This window comes from Fringilla coelebs (genome assembly GCF_963513975.1).
Source record: "Fringilla coelebs genome assembly, chromosome: 2".
Lineage (NCBI taxonomy): Eukaryota > Metazoa > Chordata > Aves > Passeriformes > Fringillidae > Fringilla > Fringilla coelebs.
The window spans coordinates 38,929,310-38,956,111 of NC_140029.1; the positions used below are offsets into that span (position 1 = coordinate 38,929,310).

At 37.8% G+C, this 26,802-nt stretch overlaps 1 protein-coding gene across 2 annotated transcripts in view; it reads left to right on the top strand.

Annotated features, from left to right (window-relative positions):
• The window catches only part of NALCN (sodium leak channel, non-selective), a gene marked incomplete at both ends in the record, with an annotated part of 210,973 nt that overhangs the window by 164,779 nt on the left and 19,392 nt on the right, over positions 1-26,802 (top strand). For both annotated transcript variants that reach the window (XM_084226459.1, XM_084226460.1), the window contains 13 exons: positions 4,813-4,886; positions 14,137-14,238; positions 14,677-14,746; positions 15,974-16,065; positions 16,228-16,350; positions 18,786-18,842; positions 19,223-19,343; positions 19,445-19,576; positions 21,273-21,440; positions 22,546-22,650; positions 23,374-23,480; positions 25,418-25,538; positions 25,631-25,729. In XM_084226459.1, coding sequence (XP_084082585.1) covers positions 4,813-4,886; positions 14,137-14,238; positions 14,677-14,746; positions 15,974-16,065; positions 16,228-16,350; positions 18,786-18,842; positions 19,223-19,343; positions 19,445-19,576; positions 21,273-21,440; positions 22,546-22,650; positions 23,374-23,480; positions 25,418-25,538; positions 25,631-25,729 — 1,371 coding nt within the window. The remainder of the gene's footprint in view (positions 1-4,812; positions 4,887-14,136; positions 14,239-14,676; positions 14,747-15,973; positions 16,066-16,227; positions 16,351-18,785; positions 18,843-19,222; positions 19,344-19,444; positions 19,577-21,272; positions 21,441-22,545; positions 22,651-23,373; positions 23,481-25,417; positions 25,539-25,630; positions 25,730-26,802) is intronic.

The following is a 26,802-nucleotide window of genomic DNA, read 5'->3' on the forward strand; positions in this document are numbered from 1 at the left end:
TTCTGTGGTTTAGCTTATTTTACAACGGTGGCTTTGTTCTTGTCAACAAATCGGATTTCATGGGATGTAGCATTTAGACCAAGTTCACTCTGTCTGAACTGAATTATTTTGTCTGCCTAAAGTCTGTCCTACAAACAGCAGCAAAGGATGTCAACACTTGTGGAAGAGAAGCACTACCTGCAGATTTCGTAATTCTGTGGTCATGTCTGTGTAAATAAGCTCAAAGAAATGTGAGAATGAAGACACAAGCTGTATCATGGTTTAGCAGCAGCACATTGTATCCATCTAAAACCATTGCATTTAGGAAATACTACTGGGAATTTGCTGACCTGCCACAGCAGGTCCTTGCAGTTTAAAGTGCAAGAGTTATTTTAAGTGTGTCGCTGAAAACATATTTTAGAGCAATCAAATGCTGTTAGGTGATTTCAAGACAGTGTCATATGCTAAAAAAATCATGTTCTTTAGCAGAAAGCTATATGGCACTGTGGTTTCTGCATGAAGTGTACTTATTGGTGGTAGAGAGAAGTAAATAAATAAATAAATAAATAAATAAAGGCTAATAAAGATACACTGAGGGTGTCCTCACAGTGCAGCACAATCTGTAATAAAAAAACCCAGCAGGCTAGACAGATACACCCTAAAATAACCTCAGCAGAGTGTACTGTACTTATTTGATTTCACATTGTCTAATTGAGTAATGTCTTTTGTATGTTAACACTGCTTATAATTTCCTCTGCAACATTCCAGAACTCGGCAGGTATCACAAGTTTTAATTGCCAGCCTCATTGTACACCAGCATGAGGCATCTAGACATTATTAAACAAAATACTGATCATCACCCCCATTTTCTGTTTGTACAGTCCCACTGCATTTGCCTGGTGTGCTCTGCAAATTTGGAAAATTAAATGGGAAGTAGTTTAGTTCATTTATCTAATACAGAAATAAGGATGCATATTTTAAAAATCTATGGTAATGTTTGATTTTCTTCAGCATGTATATTGACATATGTGTGTTGCTATTTGACTGACTACTGACTCCTTTGAATATGAGAAATAGATCAATTGTTCTTATCTAATAGTATTTTCTTGTATTGCTTCTTCTGGATATTTTTAACTCAAGATAAATTCACCAGTGCTCTGCTGAAGGAATGGCTCCTGATTCCTTCAGAAAGAGAAAGGAGGACTATTGTCTTGAGAAGTCGTAATCCTTGGAAGTTCCTAGGTTGTTTTGTGAATTCCATTTTGGACCACTGAGACCTCTAGGCACCAAACTCTAGGACCTTGTATATGCCTATGTATTCCTAGATTAATGAATGAATACCTGACTCCAATTTAAATTCCATCACAGTCCAGACACAGATGGGATTGTAAGAAAACCTTCAAAACTTCACCTAAGCTGCAGTCCATTGGGTGTGCTTAGGCCAGTCAGTGCCCAAGGATATTCTGTCTCAGCTGCAAGTTTCGCAGCTGGTCCTGAAAATAAAGTGAAGGAAAAGTAAATGTTGCACTTTGCACAAATAATGTGATGCAACACCCTTTTCTCATAGCTTTCTCCATACCTGTGACTTCTTAGGCATGGAGGGGAAGCCATATGAGGAGCAGTTGGGGTCACTTGATCTGTTCTGCTTGGAGGAGAGGAAGGTGGAGGAAACCTCATCACAGCCTACAACTTCCTCATGAGGGGAAGAGGAGGGACTGATTTTTTTCTCTGTGGTGATCAGAAGGAAGGGCCTTAAGTTGTGTCAGGAGAGATTTGAGTTAGATATTAGAAAAAGTTCTTCCCCCAGTGGGTGGTTGTGCACTGGAACAGGCTCCCCGAGGAAGTGGCCACAGCACCAGCCTGACAGAAGTGTTAGGACAATGCTCTCAGGTACATGGTGTGACTCTTCAGGTGTCCTGTGCAGGGTCAGGAGTTGGACTTCATGATCCTTTAGGTCCTTTCAAACTCAGCATGTTCCGTGATTCTGTAATTCTGTTATTTATTTGTTCAAGCATCGCTAAATAAAATTAATGAACAGCTTTGAAAATGTGAATAGAGCCCAGTTCTCTCCCATCTCAGTGGCTCCAGACATACACTCCCTCCTACAGCTTCCCTTCACCTCTCTGGGTGATGCACCTGTGGCTGTGTGACAGCCAAATATCTTAGTACAGCACTGCTCTTGCACATCCCCAGCAGACAACTACGGTGTTCATTGAAGGTATCAAGCATAGGGGGTCAAACCATTTCCAGCTGGGGTGGCATAGGGATTTAGCAGTGGTTTTATGCAACACATACACCATTGTCTGCTTTGTAAGTCTTGCTGCCTACAGCAAGGCTTCAGCAGTCCCTGATAAGTATCCCTTATCCTAGACCTGCCAGCATTTCTTCATATGCTCTTCTTCTTGCTGGGGCAAGGTAGTTCAACATTTGGCTTGTGGAAGCACTAAGTGAATGCTCAACATCCTTGTGGAGTCTTTAGAAATACATAGACTCCTCATTCCTGCTTTCCCAGGGCATGTTCTCTTGTTGATAACCTGGGTGAATTTCCTTGTTTGGGCCATAACCTATAAGTCCAAGGCATTCTGTCACCTACTTTAAACACTGGAAAGAAGTGGTCTATGACAGATAAGGAGCTGTGAAAATTTCAGGAAAAATTTATATGACTCAGCTTTTTTTACTGAAATCAGATGGGCAAAAACCAGCAAATTGGTAGGAAATGAATGCTTCCTACGTTTGAAATCTTTTAAATTCCTAAGATGCTAACAGGAATTGTTACTAGAAATAAATGGACATAACACATTACTAGGTCGCACGCTTTTTTCCGCTGATGTTTCATGTAGTTGCAATTATTCTAAAGTGTCTGTTTAGAACAGGAAAAAGGAACTGAGACAAAACTTCTGGTTTTCAACCCTCATTATTCCATAAGTTTGAGCCCTGATAAAGTACAATACTGATAAATTCACTAAACCTATGTCAAGATACTGCAAATGAGTTAAAACCTACACAGATGTGTTTAAATATATGACATATTTATACCTACAGAATATTTATTATACTGGTATATTACTTCCCTGTCTGACTATCCAGGAGCCGCTTTGGCAATCACTCTTGCCTCACCTGAGCTGGTGCCCAGCTACACACCCCACACTCACAGAGTCACACCAGATTTTCTCACCAGCTCGACCTCAGGTTTCCCAAAGCAGAGTGCCAGACATCCAGATCCTTAAAATTATTTAATCTTGGTACAACAACTGAATAACAAAATAGCAGCTTGAGCTGGGTGCCTCGAAGGAGAGACCCCCAAGCAAAGGCACCCAGGACATTTATACCCTCACAGTCTAAGCAAGCAAAAGTCTGGGGTCATCAGTTCCTGCCGTGTCTTTGAGTACCACAGGTCCCTGTGGCCTTTCAGTTCATGGCCTCTTGCCTTGGGCCCAGGCTTCTGCACCCCCAGAGCTTAACCTGCAGTTCACACTGCAGCTGCACACCCAGCTGCCTGCACTAGATGTGTTCCTCAGAAGGTATATCTCATACTAGGATTTTCAGTTTATTTTTTTGTTTACCATATCCAGGCAATGGAGTTTTTTCTTGTTTATATTGAAATATTCAACAAGTTTATTACTTTTTCTGTAATCTTAACTGAAATTCCAATACCTTATTTTCCAAACTGCATTCTAAAGTGTTGCATACCTCATTTCCATTTTCAAGTTGCCGGTTGTTTAAGGAACCCAGAGATTCCCAAAATGGGGGTGTTTTCAAATCATCTGTGTTATTACTTCTGCAGGCTGTACAGAAAAGAGCTAGGACATGAGAAAGGTTAAAGGGGCCACACTTGTATAGGCAAGGGCTAGGAAAGTGATTGTAGCTTGCTGTAACAGTTGTGTTTTAAAAAGCAAAATCCATTTTATTAAGTACAGCCGGTATAATTAAAAAGTTTTTAAGGTATTTTCTAACCTTTTGTTTATCTACAAAGCAAGATCTTACTGTGACTCAGAGTCAATATGAGTCTTCAGAGAAGTTCTGGCAAAATTGTCAAATGACTCTGGATATGAGCTAGTTTTAGAAAATTTAAAGAACATGTAAAGAAATGTGCTTAAAGATTCCATTTCAGATTGATCAAAACCAGGACACAGATTGCTAAGAGTTTCCAATTCTCTCTCAAATATTTTCTTCAAGATAATGATCTCCAAACAGTTGACAGATTTAAGTCTTACAATGTGCCAGAGGCTTTCTGTTCATCACAGGTGCAATTCCTGAGCTAATTTTTTCAGCTGTGGTTTGCTCTTTGATTTGCCATGTTTGCTAATCACTTGCTTGTTTTTTTTCATGTATCTCAGTCCTTTCATTTCATGTTCAGGAACTCCTGTTCACAAGAAGATTCCTGAAACTGTTCATGACCAGAGGCAAGCATAAGCATATTTTGCTTAACACATTTTTTCTTTGCATCTGTGAGAAAAAAAAAAGGCATTGAAATGATACATCTGAGCTTTGCTTGCTGGTTCTTTTGTACAATCAAGGCATCTCCAGAGTATGAGCCAGCCTAGTCAAAATCCAAAATGAAAAAGGAGTAGCAAAACAGTGTGATTTGGCCAGTTGGAGAAAAAATGTCTAATAAAGCAAATTTGTGCTAGCCAGCAAAACTATCTCCTTCTTTCTACACAGAACTACCTAATGATTGGGATTGGAAGGCCAAAAAATGCACATAAGTATTTTGATTGTTTCCCACCATCCTTTTTATGCACTCAGCATCGTAATATTTAATTGCTCTGTCACATGCATAAGTTATATTTTAAGACAATTAAAAAGTATGCTTTCTTTTTCTTAATTTTATAGCTCCGTAAATCTGTTTTCAGCATCAGAGCAAGAAACCTTCTGGAAAAAGAAACAGCAATCAATAAAATTCTAAGGTAGGAGTCAGATGTGATTTGATATTGTTTTGACTGTCATCTGATTTTGCACAATCCTGTTTATTACTAATGTTACTGCATGTGTAATATTCATAATAATGTATCCCTTTGTAGTACATTTGTTGCTTTCTTTAGCAAAGATAAATTGCTCTTTGGCTATTTTATATGCCTGAACAGCAAAAATAGAGGGATTGTACTTCTTCAATATATATTTAAATTGTATCATGCAGTAAGATCATGTTTCAGCTCTTTTCACTTCTTCCTTCTAAATTAACCATGTCTGATCCTAAGGGGTGTTATTTTAGAATTCTAGTCCAGTTCTTGCATATATCTGCACATAAATGTTTGCAGGGATTGTGCACTAAAAAACATAGACTACAGCTAGTCATATTCCAAGTACCAAATGGACAGTGAAGATTTCAGAACCATGACTTCTGTAGAAAGGTTTCCTGAATGCTTTATAATGATCACTCCTTTTGGTCTTCCATATCAAGTAACTACTCAGCACTGTAAGTGAATATTGCAAGCCTGAGTCTCCAAGACCCACTTCTGAAGTTATTATTTAGGTAACTCTATGCTGCAGTTTTTCATGCCATTTTTGGTTTTACATTAGAATGACTGTTTTCAACATAAGGTACATTAATAATGGAAACAATTTTTAGATCACAGTTTTTATATTTATGTTTGCATAAATATACTCTATACTCATAAATAAACTCTGTCAATGAGAGGTCTCAGGTAAATACACAGTATTAACAGGAACGCTGATCTAAAAAGTACAGATTAAGTATGGCAATGTTTTATGAGGAGCAGTGAACTAGGGGTTCTGTGTGATTTCTGAATTATGAAGTTTCTTGAATACCATTTGAGAAGTTTTGCAGCTCTGGTCCTTTTTAATGCTCTATAAGAATACAGCACAGGGAGAACTCTAGAAATTAACCTGAAACTTTTTCTGTCTTTAAACCCATGTAATGACAACATAAACAAATGCTAATTCAAATGAATACTCATAGTAAAAATATTATTGATAAATGAAAATGCAATACCGTAAGTATTCAATCTTAACAAAATTAAATGCACTATTTGTAAGCATTTCTTTCACTTGTGTGCCTTGATTTTACAGGAATTACTGTTACAGATTGATTAAGCAAAATACTTCTAAAAATACATGTTTAGATACGGGCATCCTGACAGTATTTCAGTAAAACATTTGTAATTAAATTCTGTGTCATATGAGAACTGTGAAATATTATTGACACTTCCCGGGTTCCACAAATGTCAGTTAGTTTGGTGTGTTTCATACACTATACTGCAGAGGAAAAACATAGACAAAGAAAAAAACCCTACTTTTACATATTCCATTTTTTTCTTAATCCCTGATATCATAGAAGCTCTATTCTTTCTTAGATAGGAGAAAAAAATTACATTCTGGAAATTGAAATTCACAATTTTCCCATCTGCACAGAACTTCCTCCTTTTCAGAAGTCTGAAATAGTGGGAGGAGAATCTGAGCAAACCATTGTTTGGACTTCACTAAGTTCTCAAGGATACAAGGACAGAAGCAGAAAGCAGTCCTGCCAGTTTGAATTCCACTTGGTCCTTCAGATCATGGCTTCTGCCAGTCTTGTATGTAAAAGGACTTCTAATCAATTCACCTGAATTCCTCTGAAGTTTCAGAGGCAGAAGAACAAAGTCTTCATTTACTAATTTACTATTTTATTTTTAGTTATCTGTTTACTCTAATAATTTAATCTAGCTTTATTGAGTTTTCCAATCTGTCTCCTGGATCATCAGCAATAAACTTTGAGGAACACAGAGAAAAGGAGAGAACTTTCAAAAACATGGATCATGTGAACTTTCAAAAACATAGATCATGTGTCCTCTTCAATGCTTTCTTGGGCCGCTTGTAAATCACTGACAAAGAGTCTTACAAAGTCTTCTCTCTGCTGAGAAAAAGAACAAATACTGTTTATTGTTCCCTGCTATTGACTGAAAATTGTTAAATAACCTCTGATCTAATGACACTTGCAATGCATCTGTTCCAGCATATGAAGATTTTGTTCATGGCATATCTGGTAGGCAAACTGACAGAGATTGCCAGTGATGGGCTGACTGGTCCTGAGCACTGCCAGTGTTTCCATGTTAATGACAGTGACAGCACTGCTGATGCAAGGGAATTTTAGAAACAGGAAGAGAAGTGATAATATTCACAGCTGAAACTTAAGATTCAGTTTAAATAAGACAAGAAAATTCAAACTCTCGACACATGAGAGATTGTAGTTCTTATTTTTGCTTTAGTTGTAAATGCTGTAAACTCCTTCATAAAATTAGATGACTCTCAGCTATTCAGAGTAGCTGACAAAAGAAGAAATGGCATTTATGCCAAGAACAGTAAGAGATAACTCAGAATGTCCCTTCTGAAAAAATTGCTTCCAGCATAATCTTCATTTTTGTCTACCTGAATTAAGAAGAATTTTTCCAAAGCAATACCTCTATATAGTAACACTGCCCATGGGCAACTTCAGCTTGATAAAATTGCTGTGCTGAAAGGGAATTTTAAGTCTGTTCCAGCCTAAGTCCACCCCTGACCTTTCCCCCCCCCCCCCTTTTTAAACCTTGCCAAATAATTTTTTAATTAAATTGTGAGTATTTCAATATAACCAGCTGCATAGAAGGACCATGCATGATACATAGGTACCTTAATGTCTGTCTTGTACATCTTTCTCTATCCAAACTTTATTCCCTTTCATGTGCTGAACTGCAGCTAGACATCTTCCCCAAGATGAGGAAGGACATCAATAGCCCTTGCACACCAAGAGAGATGGTTCATGGACTCAGTCCCAGGTGTCTCACCTGCTCATCTGCTGTTACTCTATGCAGCAAAACTGATGTCTTGGGTATCTTTGTTTTCCTGCAGCTTTCTTGCCACACTCCCAGGGAGGTGTCTCATTTCTGAGCATTGTTTAGAAGCACCTTCACCTTGCCTCCTTGAGGTCTTTGTGCAATTAGGCATGGGAGCCAAGTCAAGGATGTAGTAACTACTGTCCTGCTACTTTGACTCTGATCAGTGCTTTGCATCACCATTGCCAGTGGCAGAGCACAAAGGCCTTACCTCTTCACATAAATCCATTCTGAGGTGGAGACCTCAACCTTGAAAAATTAAATAAAGTACAAGTTAGAGACCCTTAGAACAACCTTTTTGAAACAGGATCCATTTTAATAGTGCCTCTGAATTGCAAACAGCTCCATTCCTTTCTGAGAATTACAGTGCATTTCCCTCAGCAGCAATAACCACTTTTAGCAAATTTACTTTCTCCTGCGTATCTTCAGTGCTTCACACTTTCCTCTCACTCTGTGTTGCTGCCAGCACTGCTTTTTCTCTTAAAAGCAAGTTTTGTGCCTGTGGTTCTCCTGACCCTCATTCCTTGCTTGATTGTTATCTAAGAATGGAGTCTAGTCCTTTATTAGTCCCACTGGCTTTCTGAAGTAGAGAGCATAGAGCAGGTCTAGTCAATATGTTGTGTATAAATCAGTTTGTTCTCTCCAGTGCTGAGGATAGGTTGTAAACAGCACAGAATGGTGGGGAAAATGAGCTAGTTAAAAGTAATCTCACACAGTCTAAAATATAATCAAGTGTAAATAGTGCAAAACCTGATTTTGGTGAGCATTAAACCATGCTTCACAGAATCAGAGAATGGTTGAGATTGGAAGGGACCTCTGGATGTCATCTGGTCCAACCTTCCTGCTCAGGCAGGACCAGCCAGAACAAGTTGGCCAGAACCACATCCAGACACCGTTTGAACATCTCCAGGGAAGGAGACTCTACAACATATATATAAAATATATATTGTGACAGTTTGGGAAACTTTTTTTTTTTTTTCCCAAATGGGCAGCTTTTTATTTGCTTTTCATTACAGCTGATGCTATTGTCAAACGTAAACTGATGCTAAGTGCAATAGGATTTTCACTGCTCTAGACAAGATTTGTCTGATGTGTTTTCTGGTCCTGAGGGAGTAACAAAATTCATGCTTAAGTGGAACATTCCATTTCATAAACAACTAACTGAAAGAAATGCATTTATCTTTATTTTAACTGAGAATGCTGGGAGGGGGCAGGGGGGTACGTGGGGAAGGAAGAAAGGGAAGAAAGATTAGCTTGAATTAAGGATCCTGTTCTAGTTTGTGAATATGCTAGAAGACAACTCAGACTTTGTTCATACAAGTATTTCTGCAAAACAGATGATTTCTAGGAAAGCTATAAATTTTATCTCTAAATAAAATCTCTCTGAACACTAATGCAGATAGTGAACAAAGATCTTTTCCAACCTAAATGATTCTATGAGTCTATGATCCTAGAAAATGTACCTTTGGTATCCTTTATTAGAAATTTGCCTTTGTTAAATAACTGACTTGTATTAGTTGGTTCTGACTCACAACAAATTTCTTGGCATATATTTTATGTTTTCTCTCTTAAGAGTATGATTTCTTTCTTCATAACTTTGAGGGTTTAACCCTGTGCATTTCTCAGAACAAATGTTCCAGGTAAGTTCCGTTGATGATTTTTGTCATCCCGTGCAACATCCAGACTTAGTTACCGCCTTCCTAAATCTCTACAAGTGTAGAACATCACTGGATTTCACCTGCCTGATGCAAAGACAAACAAAAAGAAATACTGGAATGCACATATCCATTGGAAAGAAGTTATTCTGTTTCATGGGGTTTGTGCCAAATGAGCACCATATTATGGATTACTGCAAAGCACAGTTGTGAAGCCGAGTTTTTGGGCTATGGAGTCTCCAACACTGCAGGTATGGAATTGATCCCATTTTGAGAGAGGTGGGAGACTGGATAGCCACTTGAGGTTTTTTCTTCTGCATTGCTTTTATTGATTCTTCTACAATCCAATAAAAATTGTTATTATATAACCATCTGTGAGAAGAGAAGTTGAAACAGCAAGGCAAGAATGATAATCACAATAAAAATTGCTGAAGGAAAGCAAGTCTTTTACTATAGCTCAACTGCCTGAGCGGTCACTAAAGAAAATAAGTGACTATTTGATTTTTTGCTTTAGAGACATAAGGAAAGAAACAAGAAAAAACATGGAAAAGAAAAAAAAAAGACTTATCCAAGTTGCATTAATAATCAATTTAATTTCACCAGCCAGATTCAGATTTCTTTAAAAAATTTTATATTTTTCCCACAAAGAATAGTAGAGTAGATATGGTAAAAATATGCATTGTGCTTGCTATTCAAAATGTGCCTTATTAAATTAAATTTATAAGTGAAAGGAAGGAACACTACTACATCTCTCAGGTGGATTCCCCATAAATTTTAGGTTGCATATTTAACCATCTATTCCAAGTTCTATGAAATTATAATGAGAGCATAGAAAGATTTAGTAAGGATAGAGAGTCCTAGAGAGTGGAAACAATGCTGAATGATGCTGAAAACTGCCCTGATATGCCCCACCTAACTAAGGCTTCAGTGTGAGCATGTTTCAGGGAGAACAACAAAAGTACATAGAAATGTATGCAGTTGCTACAATTACTACATAAATACTCACACATTAAAATACAGAAAAAATCCCCAAAGCAGTCTTATACTGGAATGCAAGATGAGTGAACACTTGTTATGGAATGGATGCCTAACTAAAAAATCCAAGCGTGAGCCACAGGCTTACCCTCTTCAGGAGACCTCAGAATATTCATGAAAGGTATAGTATTTTGAATTCTTGATCAAAACCTCTAACATTTTACATTTGGTCAAAGAATGTTACTTGAACACTTTATTCACAACTTATTTTTCAGGAATTCCAAAGCATGAAATAGTTTGAAGGACTTCAAAAATGTGGACCTTCTAATTGGTGGCAGGTAATACAAACTAGGTGGTACAAACTACATGGTATCCCAGTATTGTCTTGTACTGTGTGACCTTCATCTGGCTTTCTGGTTACCTAAGAAATTGCATTTTCTCTTCAGGATAGTTTGTTACAGTTGCACTTTTCAAGGCAAATTTGGAGCATATGGTTTGCAGGCTGCTGAACTGTGTTCAGAGTTCTGCAAGGTGAGTACAAGGTCCAGAAGCTTGAGATATTTCTTGTCTCTTCTCCTTTGTTTCATACCTTCCTTATTCCTCCACAAATGAAAATAAACCTATCTAATATTCCAGAGAGGTGGTATAAGATGAAAAGGGCAATTTCAGTTGAAAAGGGTAATTTTGCCTCCGTTGTTTGAAGGTCAAAAGATTCTGACCAAAAAACAAGGCAAGAAAAGTGGTTTTTAAAACTCCAATTTTCAAATCATATAGGACTGAATTTTTAACACTGTGGCATGCTGATTGTGCCTGGTGTGGGATTCAACTCCACAGGTAGCCAAGTCTGCCTGTGAGCTAAGGGATGAACTCTACATCTAGTTGACAGAGGTCTAATTAATAAAGGTAATGGAGCCCAGTGAGATCTTTAGCTGGCTGCTTTGTCTTTAGATGCCCACCTTCTGGTTACTTTAACACCTTCCAAACACCATTAATTAAATTAATTCACCAAGCATTCAATGAAGTTGTTCACATATGGACATACAGTAATGTGTGAGATGCCAGAGGATGTCCAAAACATCCTCTGGAAGATGGCAGGTAATACACCAATTTTTAGGGGTATTGTACCCTGCTGGAGCAGCAGCTGGAAGCCAAACAGAATAATCCAAGTTATGGCAGGTGATTCTGGCCACCTCTGTGCAGCCAATGTGATTGGGCCCTGTATCTCCATTGGCTATGAGTTGGCTAAAAGCCTGGACATGTGGCTCGCAGGTAGGTGCTGAGAGGAAGCACATATGTGTACGTGTCTACAGGGAGAACACAAACCCTATTGCAGACTTTAAAATGGGCAGCTCTGCAATTCTGAAAAATTCATGGCACCTGCCATATTTTTTAAATGTCCCCAAAGATCTGCAACTCTCAGTGTCTAAGCAGCTGCAAAATATCCAGATTCTGAGTCAAAAGGATAACTAAGCATGGCTTTTACTAAGAGTTCATACAAGGAAGATTAAGTCCCAAGGCACTAATTCCAATAAAGTGGAGAATGTCAGGAGAGAGGCTGTCAAAAGTAGACAAGGACTTTTCAGCAGATCTTCTTCTCTGGAAATACATAAATGTTTCTTTGTAATTACTTGATAAAAATTTCTGTTCTCTATGCTAAAACAACTGGTATTTCATTATTTCTCTGTTGACTTCACAAGAGCTGCAGGGCTTCCAGAGGTATTGAAAATGAGGCAATGAATGTAAAGGCTAAATACAGATTTAAGAATCTAAATTAGAGATCATAAACAATACTAAGTCTTTCTGCAGGTGTTAGTTTTTATGCATGCCCATTCTGCCATAGTGTGCCCATAGTATATGGCTATGTCTATTTCACAGTATTATTAACAAATAAGCCATCTTGTTCATTATTCAGGTATAGAATTTATTGCTTGAGCATTTAAAGCTGTCTTTTATTATGAATATTAGGTATTTATGTAACTTGGAATTCAATTTGCTAGGTACAAGAGCATGAAAAGTTGATGTACAAGTTACGTTTTGATGTCCAAAAAATTATTTTAGCTATTAGAAGCAGAGCATAATAATTTATATCTACAGGGGAAAAAAGAGATAAGTTAGCGTCTTAGTCACGCCAAGAAGCCTCTATACAGAACTCAGACCCCAGAATTTTCATTGTCTCTGCTGGGAAAAACTGGATTTTCATTTTAATGGAGTGAGATAGGATGTATTTTCAGGAAATATTTATCTTTTTTTTCCTTTTATTCAATCAAAAATTGCAAAGGTTTTCAAGTATCTCAGTTGTTTTCTGACAGTGTTATGTGTTATCATCCTCCACAATATAATGCTTTAAATCCTTTGGTATTAAAATGTTCATGATTTGTCTAAGATGAACTATGTTTTATAAGACATGCAGTAATTTTCTTATATGTCATGATGCTTTAGTTCAGTGTAGTGTAACCCGATGCTTTCTATAACAAGTGTAGCACAATGTATTTTTCTAGCATGCTAATCTGATTGGCAGTGGTGACACTGACTAGCATCCTAAGCTTCCCATTTTTGTTCCAGATATCACTTGGGATTCCTACTTGTAGCATTTATGTGTTTAAATCCAAAAGAAGGAGAAAAAGCGAAGAGTGAAAAACAAAGCCACAGTGGGGAAAGAACATGCCATGGACACCTTTTGCCATCAAGCATGATCATCCCATGCTGTCAAGACATTCATCTAAGCCTTACAGCCTGGCAGATAGAGTGGTGACACAATGGTTATATCATTTTTTCATCTTTTCAGAAAAAAACTGAGGATTCAGTTCAATAAAAAGTATGAAATATTATCAGCTGGGTCTTGTGTTTCTCTAAATGATTTCATAACACAAAATGAGCAATAAGGAGTACATACTGTAAACTTTAACTTGAAACATTCTGGAAAGTTAAAACATGTTTCCAATGTTGAAATTCCATTTCTCAGCCATCAGAGGGATCTGTCTGAGCTCTTTTAGTGGAAACGTCTCTTTTTCATAATCAAATCAATTTCACTGTAGGCATCAAGATAAAGATACTCATGAAGTGTTTAGCTGTGGCACACTTGCTGGCCAACAAATACTAATTTCTGCCAAAATGTGTAAAATATGTTTGCCAAAAATAACCATATGCAAACAAATGAGAAAACCCACACAACAAAATGCTGCAAGTTGACTGCATTCCTAAAGAGCAGACATTTCATATTACAGAATGTCAGCAATGTGCAGCTTTTCATTTCATACTTGATATGGTTCCAGTCATTTTGAACACTCCAAGTTATGTTCTAGATTCTAAATGTGTATGTATAGCCCTGAAAGGGACGAAAATTGCTGTTGTACTTTTCTATTCCCTTCTTTATTGCTGAGAAACTGGTTTTACTGATGGTTAGTGCATTGCTTGATGCCTTTCACTCTTAGTGAAGTCCTGAGGGACCAAGAATTATACAGCAAACTGAAAAAAAGTCATAGATGGTCCTTGCTAAGGCATGGAGAAGGTTTATCATATGACCGGTTGTGTTGCAGAGTGGGGGTCCATTGCTTGGGAAATATTTCCATGAAAAGTCCATTGCTCTTGTGTTGTTATTCTCTATTGTTCCTCAAGTACTTGCTCCTCACAAAGCCAAGCTGATGTCTCTGAATATGCTACCTCTGAAATAATCATTTATACTGAAAACTCTGTGTCATCATCTTTATGTTTCTTCGTAGGGCCTGCACTAGACAACGCATGCTGAGCGGATCATTTGAGGGACAGCCAGCAAAGGAAAGGTCAATACTTAGTGTCCAGCATCATATACGACAAGAACGCAGGTAAAAATGGACAAAAAGGATGGTTTTAAAATATTCCTAAAATAAAGGTGGCAAAGGGAATTAAATTTGAGCAATCCCTAACATGTGAAAAGCCAGAACTACTTACTTGTACAAAGAACTGAATTCTACATTCTTCATTGTAACCATAATGAAATTCATTGTACTGTATAAATAGAAAAAATGCCTTTTTATTTCAAATGTCATTTCCTTTGCCAACTACAAAGCTATCAATTTAAAGATCAGAAGGACAGAAATTGGCTTATGTTAGACCAGATTGAAAACAATTGAAGAGCATATAAGCTTCTGATGTCAGCAAGAGAAAAATGATGAGAATTTGAGATATTGGGTGGCTAGAGAGAAGTGCTTTATAATGGTCATCTTATAAAGGTCAAAATTTCATCTTGAGATGTATTGTTAAATTGATTATGATTGTTTCAGGTCACTGAGACATGGTTCGAACAGCCAGCGAATCAGCAGAGGAAAATCTCTTGAAACATTGACCCAAGATGTAAGTCCTCATAGAAATGCTGGTTTCAGTTTAAGAACATAAGAAATTAGAATATATGCTATCAAATAAATGCTTGTGTAAGACTAATTCTATTTATGAACTTGCTTGCAATTTGTCTTTTCAAATCTCAAAAGGAAGTCATAAGACAAATGCTGTAACTGCATTAGAATTATCCTCAGAATAATTGACATGGTTATTTCACTGACGGACTTATGGTTTTGGAACACTTGCTGAGATAGATTCACTGAATCTGTAGACACTGCATTAGGAACACAACAGTTGCTACCCAAGACACCTTACAAAGCATTGCTCTGGAATTATTCAAATGATTCAGGCTGGGAAAACAGCAGTTCAAAATTTCTGATGGAAGTTTAGCAGTATTTTCCAAGCAGCGGAACTGTCAGACAAAGGGACAAAGACTGAAAGGGGGAATAGTAATTATGGACTTCACTGTGGTGTAATTTCATGCAGTTAAGTGTATTTTCATTTCTGCAAATTCATATGATATTTTGTGGATCTCTGTGGCAATGAAATGTCAAGATACTCTATTAGTCACCCCATTTCCAAACTATCTCAGTCTTAAAAGGTAACTATAGCAGATGTGGCTTTGCTTGTAGTTAGCAGTAAGGATAACCCCCAGCATATCCCCCCCAGGAGTGCTTCAAAGCCTCACATAACTCAGAATAGTAATGCTGATTGTTCCCTCCACTGCAGGAGCTCAGACAGATCCTGCCTCCCTCCTTCCCTCCCTGCCTCCCTCCCTCCCTCCCTCCCTCCCTCTCTCTCCCTCATCCCTGCACTCAGCAGTCACTACCTGTACGATCTGCATCTGCCTCACAGCCTGGCAGCCATGCAGCAGGCTTGAGAAGCTGAAAGGGTGTCTAAAAAGCCTTTTCTTTGCCCCTAGTAACTTTGATTGCATTCATTCCAGTTCAGAGAGGTTGGCTGGTCTTACAGGACCTCTGCTTTTAAAGTTAAAAGTTAGATTGGATGGAGCCTCGAGCATGAAATTAGAACTGAAATTAACCTTGATGAAAATAAGGAGCCTTATGCTGTAGATAGAAAATACTGTGCAATATGCTTGACTGAGTTGATGTGCAGTACATTTGGAAATAAAGATCTTTCATTTTAATATTTCTATGTAAAATACCATATCTTGCTTTCATCTGAAACATTAAAAAATAACAACCCTTAGAGGTCGATTAAAAGGAATCATTTTGCTTCTAGCACTCCAACACAGTGAGATACAGAAATGCACAGAGAGAAGACAGTGAGATAAAGATGATCCAAGAAAAAAAGGAACAAGCTGAAATGAAAAGGTATTTAAAAATCAAAAGTCTGAGTGCACATTTTCTGTAGTAACTATTCTCTGTTTGAAATTAAAAGTATTAAGAGTCAACATGAAAAAAAGAACAAAGTGTAAGGGATTTTTTGCCAGGGATAATGTGTAACACTTAATAATTTATGGTTTTTTTCAAAAGGAAAGTCCAGGAGGAGGAGCTGCGAGAGAATCACCCGTATTTCGATAAACCCCTGTTCATAGTTGGCCGTGAGCACAGATTCAGGAACTTCTGCCGAGTGGTGGTACGGGCTCGCTTTAATGCGTAAGTTAATTTCATTGCAACCTTGGTTCCATGGGTGCTTACCTCCATGTCCTCAGGCAAACTCTAACTTTCCTTTTCCAAGGAAAACTGCATATAGTGTGGTCACCACACAAGCTGGCAGCCAGTGTCTGTGGTGTAGTCTTGCTGCTGGAGGAAAGGAAGCAATAAAATGCTGTGTTAGGTCAGACGTGTTTGAGCAGTCCATGATGCTGAGATAGACAAGACTGTGGGGAAAATGCAGGCATAAGCTGAAAGGAAAGGCTGATCTTTCCCCCTTGTAGATGTCTGGGAATCTGTTTGCTATTCCCTTCTTATTCCTCATCATAAGGCAAGAAGGTTTTATACACCAGCAGTTACTCACAGAGCAGAAAAGGGTGAAGAGAAATTAATTGCACCTTTGCTCACCCAAATACTCTGTAGCCCATAAAAAGGAACTCAGAATGGGCTGGAGAGGTGTTCAACTGTGGGAGATAAAAGGAGATAAGCTAAAACTGAATGAAAACTGGGAAGACTCAGCTACTAAGCTGTAGGAATATGTGAGTGTGCCAGATAGAAATCCACGTACAAGCAGCTTTCTATAAAATCATGTCACAACTCTTTTTTTAAATCTCTGTCTCTTGCTGGCACCAGGATTTTAAAGGGTTAATGCATGTCACCTTGCATAGAGCAGTGTAAGACAGAAGATAGCTCAAGGCCATGAGCTTGGCACTTACAAGGACTGGTTTCAGCAGCTGCTTTACCATTGATTTTCTCTGCGCCCTTCAGCAAATTATTTCTAGTTAGCATGACAGGATGGTTAGATACTCAGTTTTAACCATACCTATATTTAAGTTTCTGCCACCTTTGTAGAGACATGTCCTTGAGTTACATCCCCGCTTTTCTATGCAACTGCTAACTTGATTGTGGTGCACTGGTCCATGAAGCAGTCGCAAATTAAAACAGAAAAACAAAACACACAAACAGTCAATCAAATCCACTTAGCAAGTACTTGTCAGTGCCTCTTAGCATTGCTAAATGACCATTGGTAACAGGATATTTATATTAAAACAGCTTAAATGAAATGTTTGCAATTATAAGAACAAACTGATTTTCTTAAACAGTCTTCTTTATTTAATTTACTTATATCCTCCCTGTTTGATTTGTTGTCCCATCTAGCTTATCAAGTAAAATATTCTAGATATCTTTTTTGAACTGATAGGATGCATATTTTCTTCTAATAAAAAAAGGCTGAGGGATGCTGCTATGTACAATGTAGGGAGAGGAAAGAGTTTAAGAAGCAAAAGTCAGTGGCTTCAGTGGGAAGGCACTTAATCCAGTATGTTCTGTGTGCTCACTGGTGTAAGTGGATGAACCTGGTCTGTGGAAGATGTTTCTCATTCTCCTTGGATGTCTTGTGCATTCCTGTAATTCATAACCATGCAATCTCTCTGGTGGTAATTCCTCAAGTCTGTTCAGTCCATTTTTCACTTTAAGCTCAGCAAGGAAGTAATGGTAATTTCACATCCCAATGGCTAGAGCTCTCCAATGAAATACAGGATATGTCAGTGCAGATCCTGTCTTGGCAGGATTTCCTGAGGGAGTTGGAAGATAAGTAAAAGTGCCTATAACCAGGGGGTCAGGGGAGACTTCTTGGAAAGTATTCTTGTAGCTTCTCCCACAGCAATCATTCTGCTTTGTATGAAATTGATAAATAATTGCTGCAGCAGGAACTTAACTCATGTCACCTAGATATGTGCATATTACTTAGAGAGTGGTTCTCACTCTTTGACTACCTAATGGCTGTTTGGATATGGCAGGTGGAGCACAGCAATTACATGGGAAATTTCAGATACAGAGAATCTAAAAATATTAATCAGAAAAAGATTAAAGTAATAAGAGACATAGAGCTTGGGGAAGGAGGGGTGTGTGTGTGTGTTGACTGAGGGTATCATATGATCACAGAATCACAGAGTGGTTTGAGTTGCAATGGGCCTTAAGGATCATCTAGTTCCAGCCCCTCTGCCTTGGAAAGGGACATCTTTCACTAAACCAGGTTGCTCACAGGCTCATCCAGCCGTGGTCCAAGAAGTTTTGAAGTAATTGTAAAGGGCATTTTGGTACCTAAAATTCAGTTGCAGGTTATCCCCCTTATTCCCAAGAAATCTACAGGATTAAGTCCTTGTTTACAAAATCAAGACCCAAAACCATCTGTCAGTTCAAAGAATCTTAGAGGAATTACAGGTATGCAATGAGTTAAAGTGATCCTAGCTGTGTTGATAATATGACTGAAATTGCATAGAATTAAATGAAACTTATATAGACATTTAAAATACAGACAGGATAAAATGAAGCCTTGATTTTGGACAGAAATTACCTGGAGTTGATGGAGGCACGGTATAATTATAATGCTGACTAAAATAAAATGTAAATGACTGTATCTTTTCTTCTTTTTATAGTTCTAAAACAGATCCTGTTACTGGAGCTGTGAAAAATACCAAATACCATCAGCTTTAGTAAGCACTGCAAAAGTAACTTTGCTTGGTGTCATAAGCCTGCAGTATAAGTGTGTGTGTGCACACGTGCATGGAGGTGTGTAAATGTGCATGCACATGTGTACTTCTTATTTTATTTTTTTTTCCAAAAGGTTTTTCTTACCATGGAGTTGTTTGGGGAGAAGGATGAACAGGACGATGACTTTTAGTCAGACTTTTCTTCTTCACTTGCATGCAACTTCTCTTGTTTTACTACGTATTTCTGAAATACTGAAATCTTTGACACGTCTCAGCTCAACTTATTTTTCTTAAGAAAACACTCAACTGTAGTGTAGGCACAAAGCAAGTACACAGAGATCTGGGCATTTCTGTAATGGCATTTCCTTATGTATCATTTGCAGTGACTTGCTGGGTTTGGTTACTTACCTGGACTGGGTCATGATCATTGTTACGATATGCTCCTGCATTTCCATGATGTTTGAATCCCCTTTTAGAAGAGTTATGCATGCTCCAACACTCCAGGTACTGCCACTGAATCATTTTACAATTATAGAACCACAGTCACCTTGCTTTTCTCTACTCCCTGTTCCTAAATTATGGTTGTTCTCTGCTTTTGTTTTCAGATTGCTGAATATGTTTTTGTAATATTCATGAGCATTGAGCTTAATCTGAAGATTATGGCAGATGGCTTGTTCTTTACACCAACAGCTGTCATTAGGGACTTTGGAGGAGTTATGGACATATTTATATATCTTGTAAGTTTTTATATTTATGGAAGGTTTTTGTGGCATTCTTAACTCTGATATATTTGGTTATATAAATGTTTAGTAGTGTGAAGAAGTTTGTCTCTGTACCCTGATACAAATAGTAGTGATACATGGATGTGATAAACACTTGGCAATTTAGTGTGGAGTCGTTGTATGGCCCCTTTTAATTCTTTATTTGTTGATATGTTTTAAGCATCAGATCTGATTTTCCTTCAGAGTAAACTTGAGAAGTCTGAGCTCATTTCAGCATTTTTATGCAGGAGAATCCTAATTTTACCTGTTTCATAGATATTAATTGCTTCTTCCCCTCTCAACAGCATTCCTGCTGTAATGACGGTGTTTCAAAACCATTTACCATTTGACAGAGGGCACATCTTTGTTGCTGATGTTGCTATTGGAGAAGGCAAAGAAACCTATATCCCATATCTATCAGTAGTGGTTCTCAGGAAAAAACATTTCTCAACAGTTCTCAGCAGTTTCTGGGAAATCTCTTGCATTCCATGAAAATGCAAGAGGAGGGTGTCCATTTCCTCTTCACATACGACAGTAAACACCATAGAATGTGTTAATACCAGTGCTCAGTATAATACAGTATGAAATACTTTCTAACTTAAGAAATTACTGAGAAAAATGGCTTTGATGGATTTAGATTAAATCTTTCGGAGATTAATCCACCAGGCAGATGTTCTGCATAAAATTTGTCACGATCAATTTGTATCAAAGATTCTATTGTTAGCAGAAATAAAAATATGCATACTTGTACAAAATTCCTACTGTAATATGCATAATTCCTGTGTGCTTTAGTTTCTTGAAATCTCTCTGAATCCCTCTCCTTGTCTGAAGGAAAAATTTTGGTGGTGTAGTTTGGATATTCCAAATATAACTGCTGTGATCTTAAAAGACTGTGGAAGAAAGTCAGAAGGACTGTTAAATCTGTTTGTTTTGGTGGGGTGACTGCCTTTTATCACTTTCTTTTTAACAAATTATATCAAGTCTTAAATAATTGTTGATATCGTCTTGATCCTCCAGTTTTTGTGCACTTACTTCTTTGTAATACTCTTACCTCTGCCTCTGTCCCCCTGTGATAACACTGGCTTTTAAAAAATAAGAAGCACTTAAGAGATGTTAAATCAATAACCATATGTCAGAGATTGTTCAGGTTACGTGACACAGCTATGCTGTTTGAAAACACTTCCAAAAACATAACATTCGTGTAATGAAACCACATGGTGACAAAACAACTTATGCCTGTAGCAAAGTGGTAGGAAAAACTGTCAGGGGAGCTGTTTACAGACTTTCCAGGTGAGGATTTCTCAGTTCCAGGGTAGAATCTCTGAAATGAGGAGGAGGAAGAGAGATAATGCTGCCTGCTCCTAGAATATAGTTTGTGTCCCTGTTTTGAGTCAGCCAAATTGATTTCTCCTTTTGGAACTATTCCATCTAATTAAGCATATAAAATGGATTTTGAGTCAAAGGGCAGGACAAAGACAAGCTGATGCCCATTAGTTAGGACAATAAGCCAGGATGTAAGAGATCTAAGCCCTTTTTCTAAATTAGATGCTCTTTTGCCTTATTCTTTAATTTTAAGTTAGAGACTTTCATTGACCTTCTGTGCTGTGTCTATGCCGAGTAAGACACTATAAGCCTGATACTTCTTTGCCTCTTCCTCTCCTGTCACCTCCAGGTGAGTTTGATATTCCTGTGCTGGATGCCTCAGAACGTGCCTGCCAAATCTGGAGCTCAGCTCTTAATGGTGCTCCGCTGCCTCCGACCTCTTCGTATTTTCAAACTGGTCCCTCAGATGAGGAAAGTGGTGAGAGAGCTGTTCAGTGGCTTCAAGGAAATTTTTTTGGTATGTGCCAATTATTTTTTTTCTTATGAAAATATATGAAGGAGTAAGATAACATTTTGATATAAAATTCATATTTTCTATTCTTTTCATCTTTGTTGTCTATTTACTTTTCATTGTGGTGTCACTACAGATGATCACACAACAGGCTAAAAATTAGAATATAAGTAACTCATGCTGAGTAAAACTATTGTAATAATTATTTTAGAAACTATATTATTTGTTTAGCATATTTTTAGTCATAATTACATAGGAAGACTACTGAAAAAAAAATCTACCCCCTTTTCACAGTTCTGGTTGGTCAAGGAATATGAGAAGTAGTGTATGGAAACTCTGCAAGAACAAAAGTAAACCCAGTTTCTGAGCTGCAGGTCTCTACCTTCAAGTTTCTTGAGAGGCAGCCAAAAACAATACAGCTGTTCATCACAGATCTGGATCTCATTCTTATGTCATTGATTATGATCATGGCCATACTTATAGTAATAAGAACAACAATGGAGTATGTGATTGCTTGATCAGACATAATCTATTATCTTGGGACCTTATGTGGTATTGGTAAGCCTAAGCAACAGAAAGCTTTATTAGGTCAGGTGGTTAAAAAACATTAAGCTACAAAATATTTGCAGACAGTAATAGAGCAAGGACAAAAAGTATAAAGCTAGTTGGCATTTCATAAATACTGTATTCTATTAAAAGTATTTACATCTTAATTTGCTCATTCTTATCTTTATTGGAGCTATCCTGGAATCAAATATCTTATAATGGCTTAATCAGATTAAATAGCCTGAATCAACAAAACAGAAGCAGCACATATGCAAGTACTTAAACAGTTCATTTAAAGTGAGTGGCAGTTCTTATACATACAGAATTTAGCAAGGTGGCACACTGAGCACAAGAAAGCTTTTATCTTTATCTACACGTTAAAAATAAGACTAATATAACACAGCACCTGGTTACTGGACCAGACCTAAAGAAATGTGTCTGTCACCAAAGCCCTATCTCCAGGTTTATATCACAAAACGATCCTCCCTGCAGTTCACCAAGGGAGCTGACCCCCCTTTTTCAAGTCTGCAGAAGAGTTTAACAAATCCAACTTCCATCTTTACAGGTTTCTATTCTTTTGCTGACATTAATGCTTGTTTTTGCAAGCTTTGGAGTGCAGCTGTTTGCTGGAAAACTGGCTAAATGCAATGACCCTCACATCATCTCTAGGGTAAGAACTGCTTTTCTGCTTCAAAACAATGGTATGCTGTGCTATTTTTGTCTGCTGGGGAAAGCAAGAGGAGCAATCAGAGATATCATATGAGAAACAGAGGTCTTGGGCTCTTTCTTGTTCAGAAGCAGGATGATGGAGGGAAAGGTGATTAAGAGGTCAGCAAATGAGGGTAAGGATGGGTTTCCATACAAAAAGTAAAGCAGGTCCAAATATTGGGGACTGTCTTAAAAAAAGTTGTCAAATGAATGTTATGTTACATGCAAAGGACTGGATGGCACATGGACTTAATCATGGAAAATAACACCTTTGCATTCCTAGGTCCACAACTGAAAAGCAGGTTATACTGCTAGAGGTCCAAATCAATGGGGATGCCATGTGGGTTACATGGAGAAAGTTATCTGTTTCTTCCTCCATTTGGGGAAATATCATCATGACCTAAAGAGAGCAGTGGTTACCTCTCAGGAAAGAGGTAAAAGGCTATGTAGTCTTGCAAATTGAAAAGCACTGTCAGTCCTGAAGGAAAGGGGTATATGGAACACTTACTAAGATGCATTTTTCATTTGGGTAAAGGTCCATGACTATTAATCACAGACTTATAAATAACCCTTCATTTTTGTGTATATTGCTTTGCAATCATGGCAAATGTGCTCTTTATGCTGGCATGTTATCATCTCTCACAGGCTTCTGTTTAATCTCAGGCTGTGGTTTATTTCACTATAGGAGGATTGTCATGGCATCTTCAGAATAAATGTAAGTGTCTCCAAAAATCTCAATTTAAAGTTAAGACCTGGAGAGAAAAAGCCTGGATTTTGGGTGCCACGAGTCTGGTGAGTTGCTACACTTTGGCTTATGTTTCTTCAAAAACGCAACTGTTGATGTAGAAAAATTGGCTCAAGTATGATGACATTAAATCGCTGATGGAGGGGTTTAATTGTAATTCAAATGATACTAAGAGTAAAAATTCCGGCATATTTAGTAAAAAAGCCATATATATGACATTTTCCAGACTTGACCTCCATTTCATAAACCAGAAAGGAAGGAAAAAAAACCTCTAGGTACTGAACCTATATAGGAATTAGATTTGATTTGGTTATTATTACAGTGGGAGTTATTTTGTTGAAAAGTATCATCACTTAGTTAATCTTTAGTACTATTATGAAGGCAACCTGAGAGCTATAAAGCAACAATAGAACCTCAAAATAAATAGGAAAATATGGGAAGGAAAAGAAATTGAAATCAACCTGCCTACAGCTACCCATAAAAATAAATTATTATATTATGTCTAAAAACATAATATAGAGCCTTTCTCTTCTATTGCCATCTACCATGCCAGCCAGCAGCTTCTTTCTTTTTCCAGTGCAGGGAGTCCTTGTGGTCTATCTGGTGCAGAAGTGCAGTAAAGCTCATTTAAAAGCTAATGTATGTTTTTAAATTTGTATTCTAATACATTCAGTATTTCCCAGCACCTGAACTCATTTTAATTGTTTACAGTTTTCATTTTGTTGGCATTTTGCAAAATCAGCTTAAGAGCCACAATTATTTTAATTGGCCATGTGTGTGGATAAAGAATGTACCAGCAGTGGTAGATTCAGAGCCACCCTACACTAAAGAAATAGTGTACTGTGATTTGAACAGTCAGTAAAACTCTGACATCTGCAGAAGGCTTTGTTTCTGTATGCTTCAGAGAAATTCTTCGTCGAGTAAGCAAATTCTATCCTGTTCAGCTTGGTCCAGAAATAAGCAAAAACTGTCTTAATCAGCAAAACTGTAAACTTTGGGGAATGTTTTGTTATTGTAGAAATATGTTTTACTGCAAAGACATTTATACCACCTGTTGGCTGTCAGGCCAGATTTTCTAGAGCCAGATGACAGTATAAGGACTGCATTAAAAAGAAGTATCTACATCTGAGAGCTCTCTTTTCACTGAATGATTGGATTCAAGAAGCACCAAACACTTAATAACTCTTCTGAAACACAACTATTTACCTTATAAACTATTGAAAAGTCATTGGGTTCCTTGGATTATCTTGCTTGGATTGTAGAGACAGAGCAACGTGCTAACCTAGCCCAAAGAGAGTACTTTTAATGTTCAGCTGTAAACATTCTCTTGAATCTCAACTGATAAAACAGGTCAGAGCACATGGCATAGGAAAGCCATGAAGGTGTAATATCCTCCCATGTACTCTTTTAAGTTTTGCTCTATGCTATCAGTTCCTCATGGTAATGAAATAGGGAACAACATTTTCTAAACAATCTCTCTGACCATGGAGTCCGAATCTTTTTTGTGGGTTAGAGAATTATTTCCGGCAGGTTAATTTATTTTAGAATCTGGCCAATGCTATCAGATAATTTTTTTTCCATGAATGATGTTTTTTTCTTATGTCATTGGAAAAGCTTTAAAATGCAGCAACATAGAGTCATAGAATGTTTTGTGTTGGAAGGAATCTTACCATGAGCAGGGACGCCTCACACTACACCACGTTGCTCAAAGCCCCATCCAGCCCGGCCTTGAACATGTTATAAGTTTTATTGCTGTGAGTCAGATTCTGAGTAAGAAAATAAAACATATATAGGGATCTAAAAAATTATGTTTACATATTTATTGCTGTTGCTTTTGTTTTCTTATTCCTGATATGGAGCTTTGATACATTTCAGAGGCTTTCATCCCAACTTTACAAAGTTTAAATGTTAGACTATGAAGAATCAAGGTAACAAATAGAACAGCTTTACTGCTGGTTACAACTATTTGTGTACTGCATTTCAGGGCAAATCCTCGGAATTTTAATTTTGATAATGTGGGCAATGCAATGCTGGCACTATTTGAAGTTCTGTCATTAAAAGGCTGGGTGGAAGTCAGAGATGTTATTATTCATCGTGTTGGGCCGGTAAGGAAACACATCAAACTCTTTGAATTCTGCAACAAATTACTATGGGGTCTTCTTTTTTTTTAACTGTAATCTTATTTCTGTCTATTCAGATCCATGGAATCTACATCCATGTTTTTGTATTCCTTGGCTGCATGATTGGACTGACCCTTTTTGTTGGAGTTGTCATCGCTAATTTTAATGAAAACAAGGTACTAAGTGAGGTGGTTTATTCTGAGTGAGAAGATTTATTGAGTGTAGAACTGGCTCTGTGAAAAACCTGAAACTGATATTACAATGTCTACGTTACCTGATAAGGCTGCCTTTAGTATTGGCTTACCAATCTTACATTTTGCAAGACTGCAAATATGGCTTCAGATACACCTGATCCATACTTGCTAGAAGATCAAAGCCTGTGATGACAGCGATCCATCACACGCTCTATCAAAGCTGTTAGAGCTTATTTCTAGTGCAGCTGTGCTGCTAGATGGAGATTGAACATAAAGCACTATGTATTTACAGATGCTGCTTAGTTTGATGTAGGTGTACATGTGGTGGCAGAAAAAAAGATGTATGCTTGCCTGTGTTGACATGAAGGGGTCTCTTAAGAACCCTGCCATTGCAGTACTTCAGATCCAAAGTAAAGCTGTGTGGCTTTTTCTTTACAAACTGCAGAGAACATTGTAAAAATAATTGTCCATCACTCAACTAAAAAGGTAGCTAGTAGTCTAGGCAAGTTCACATGGGCTTTTTGGATTACCCTGAAAAACAGAAAAACCTTCCCTCAAGGGAATTGTTTCAGAGCAGCTCATGTCTACACTTGTTGAAAGGTAGAATCCTCTGGATGGGACTGCTGCACGCACACTTCACAACCTTTAATCTGAGGGGGTTTTCTCAGCCTCTTCTGGTGCCTCTGAGGCGCCACAAAATTATTAATTTTTTTCCTCTTTCAGTTAAGTCACAAAAATAATGAGATATTATATTTTCACCACTCGTGGCTCTGAAGGGAAAGGATGATTACATGCTATGAGGCATGAAGATGTGTGATAGCCTGGTGTCTGTCTGTCTGTCTGACAGTTCTGGAGCTAGGTGCTGGCTCTGGCCAGACCCAAGCCCAGTAGCAAACACAACCATTGAGTTTGTGATCAGGGTAACCACTTGACTCCTTCTGGAAGGGAGCCGAGCAGCACGTTACTGTGGGCAAGCAAGGCATCATGAAGTGGGGTCAAGCTTGTTGTGAGCCAAATAAATAGCCTAAAACCTCTACTGTTTTGAAGGTATTCTT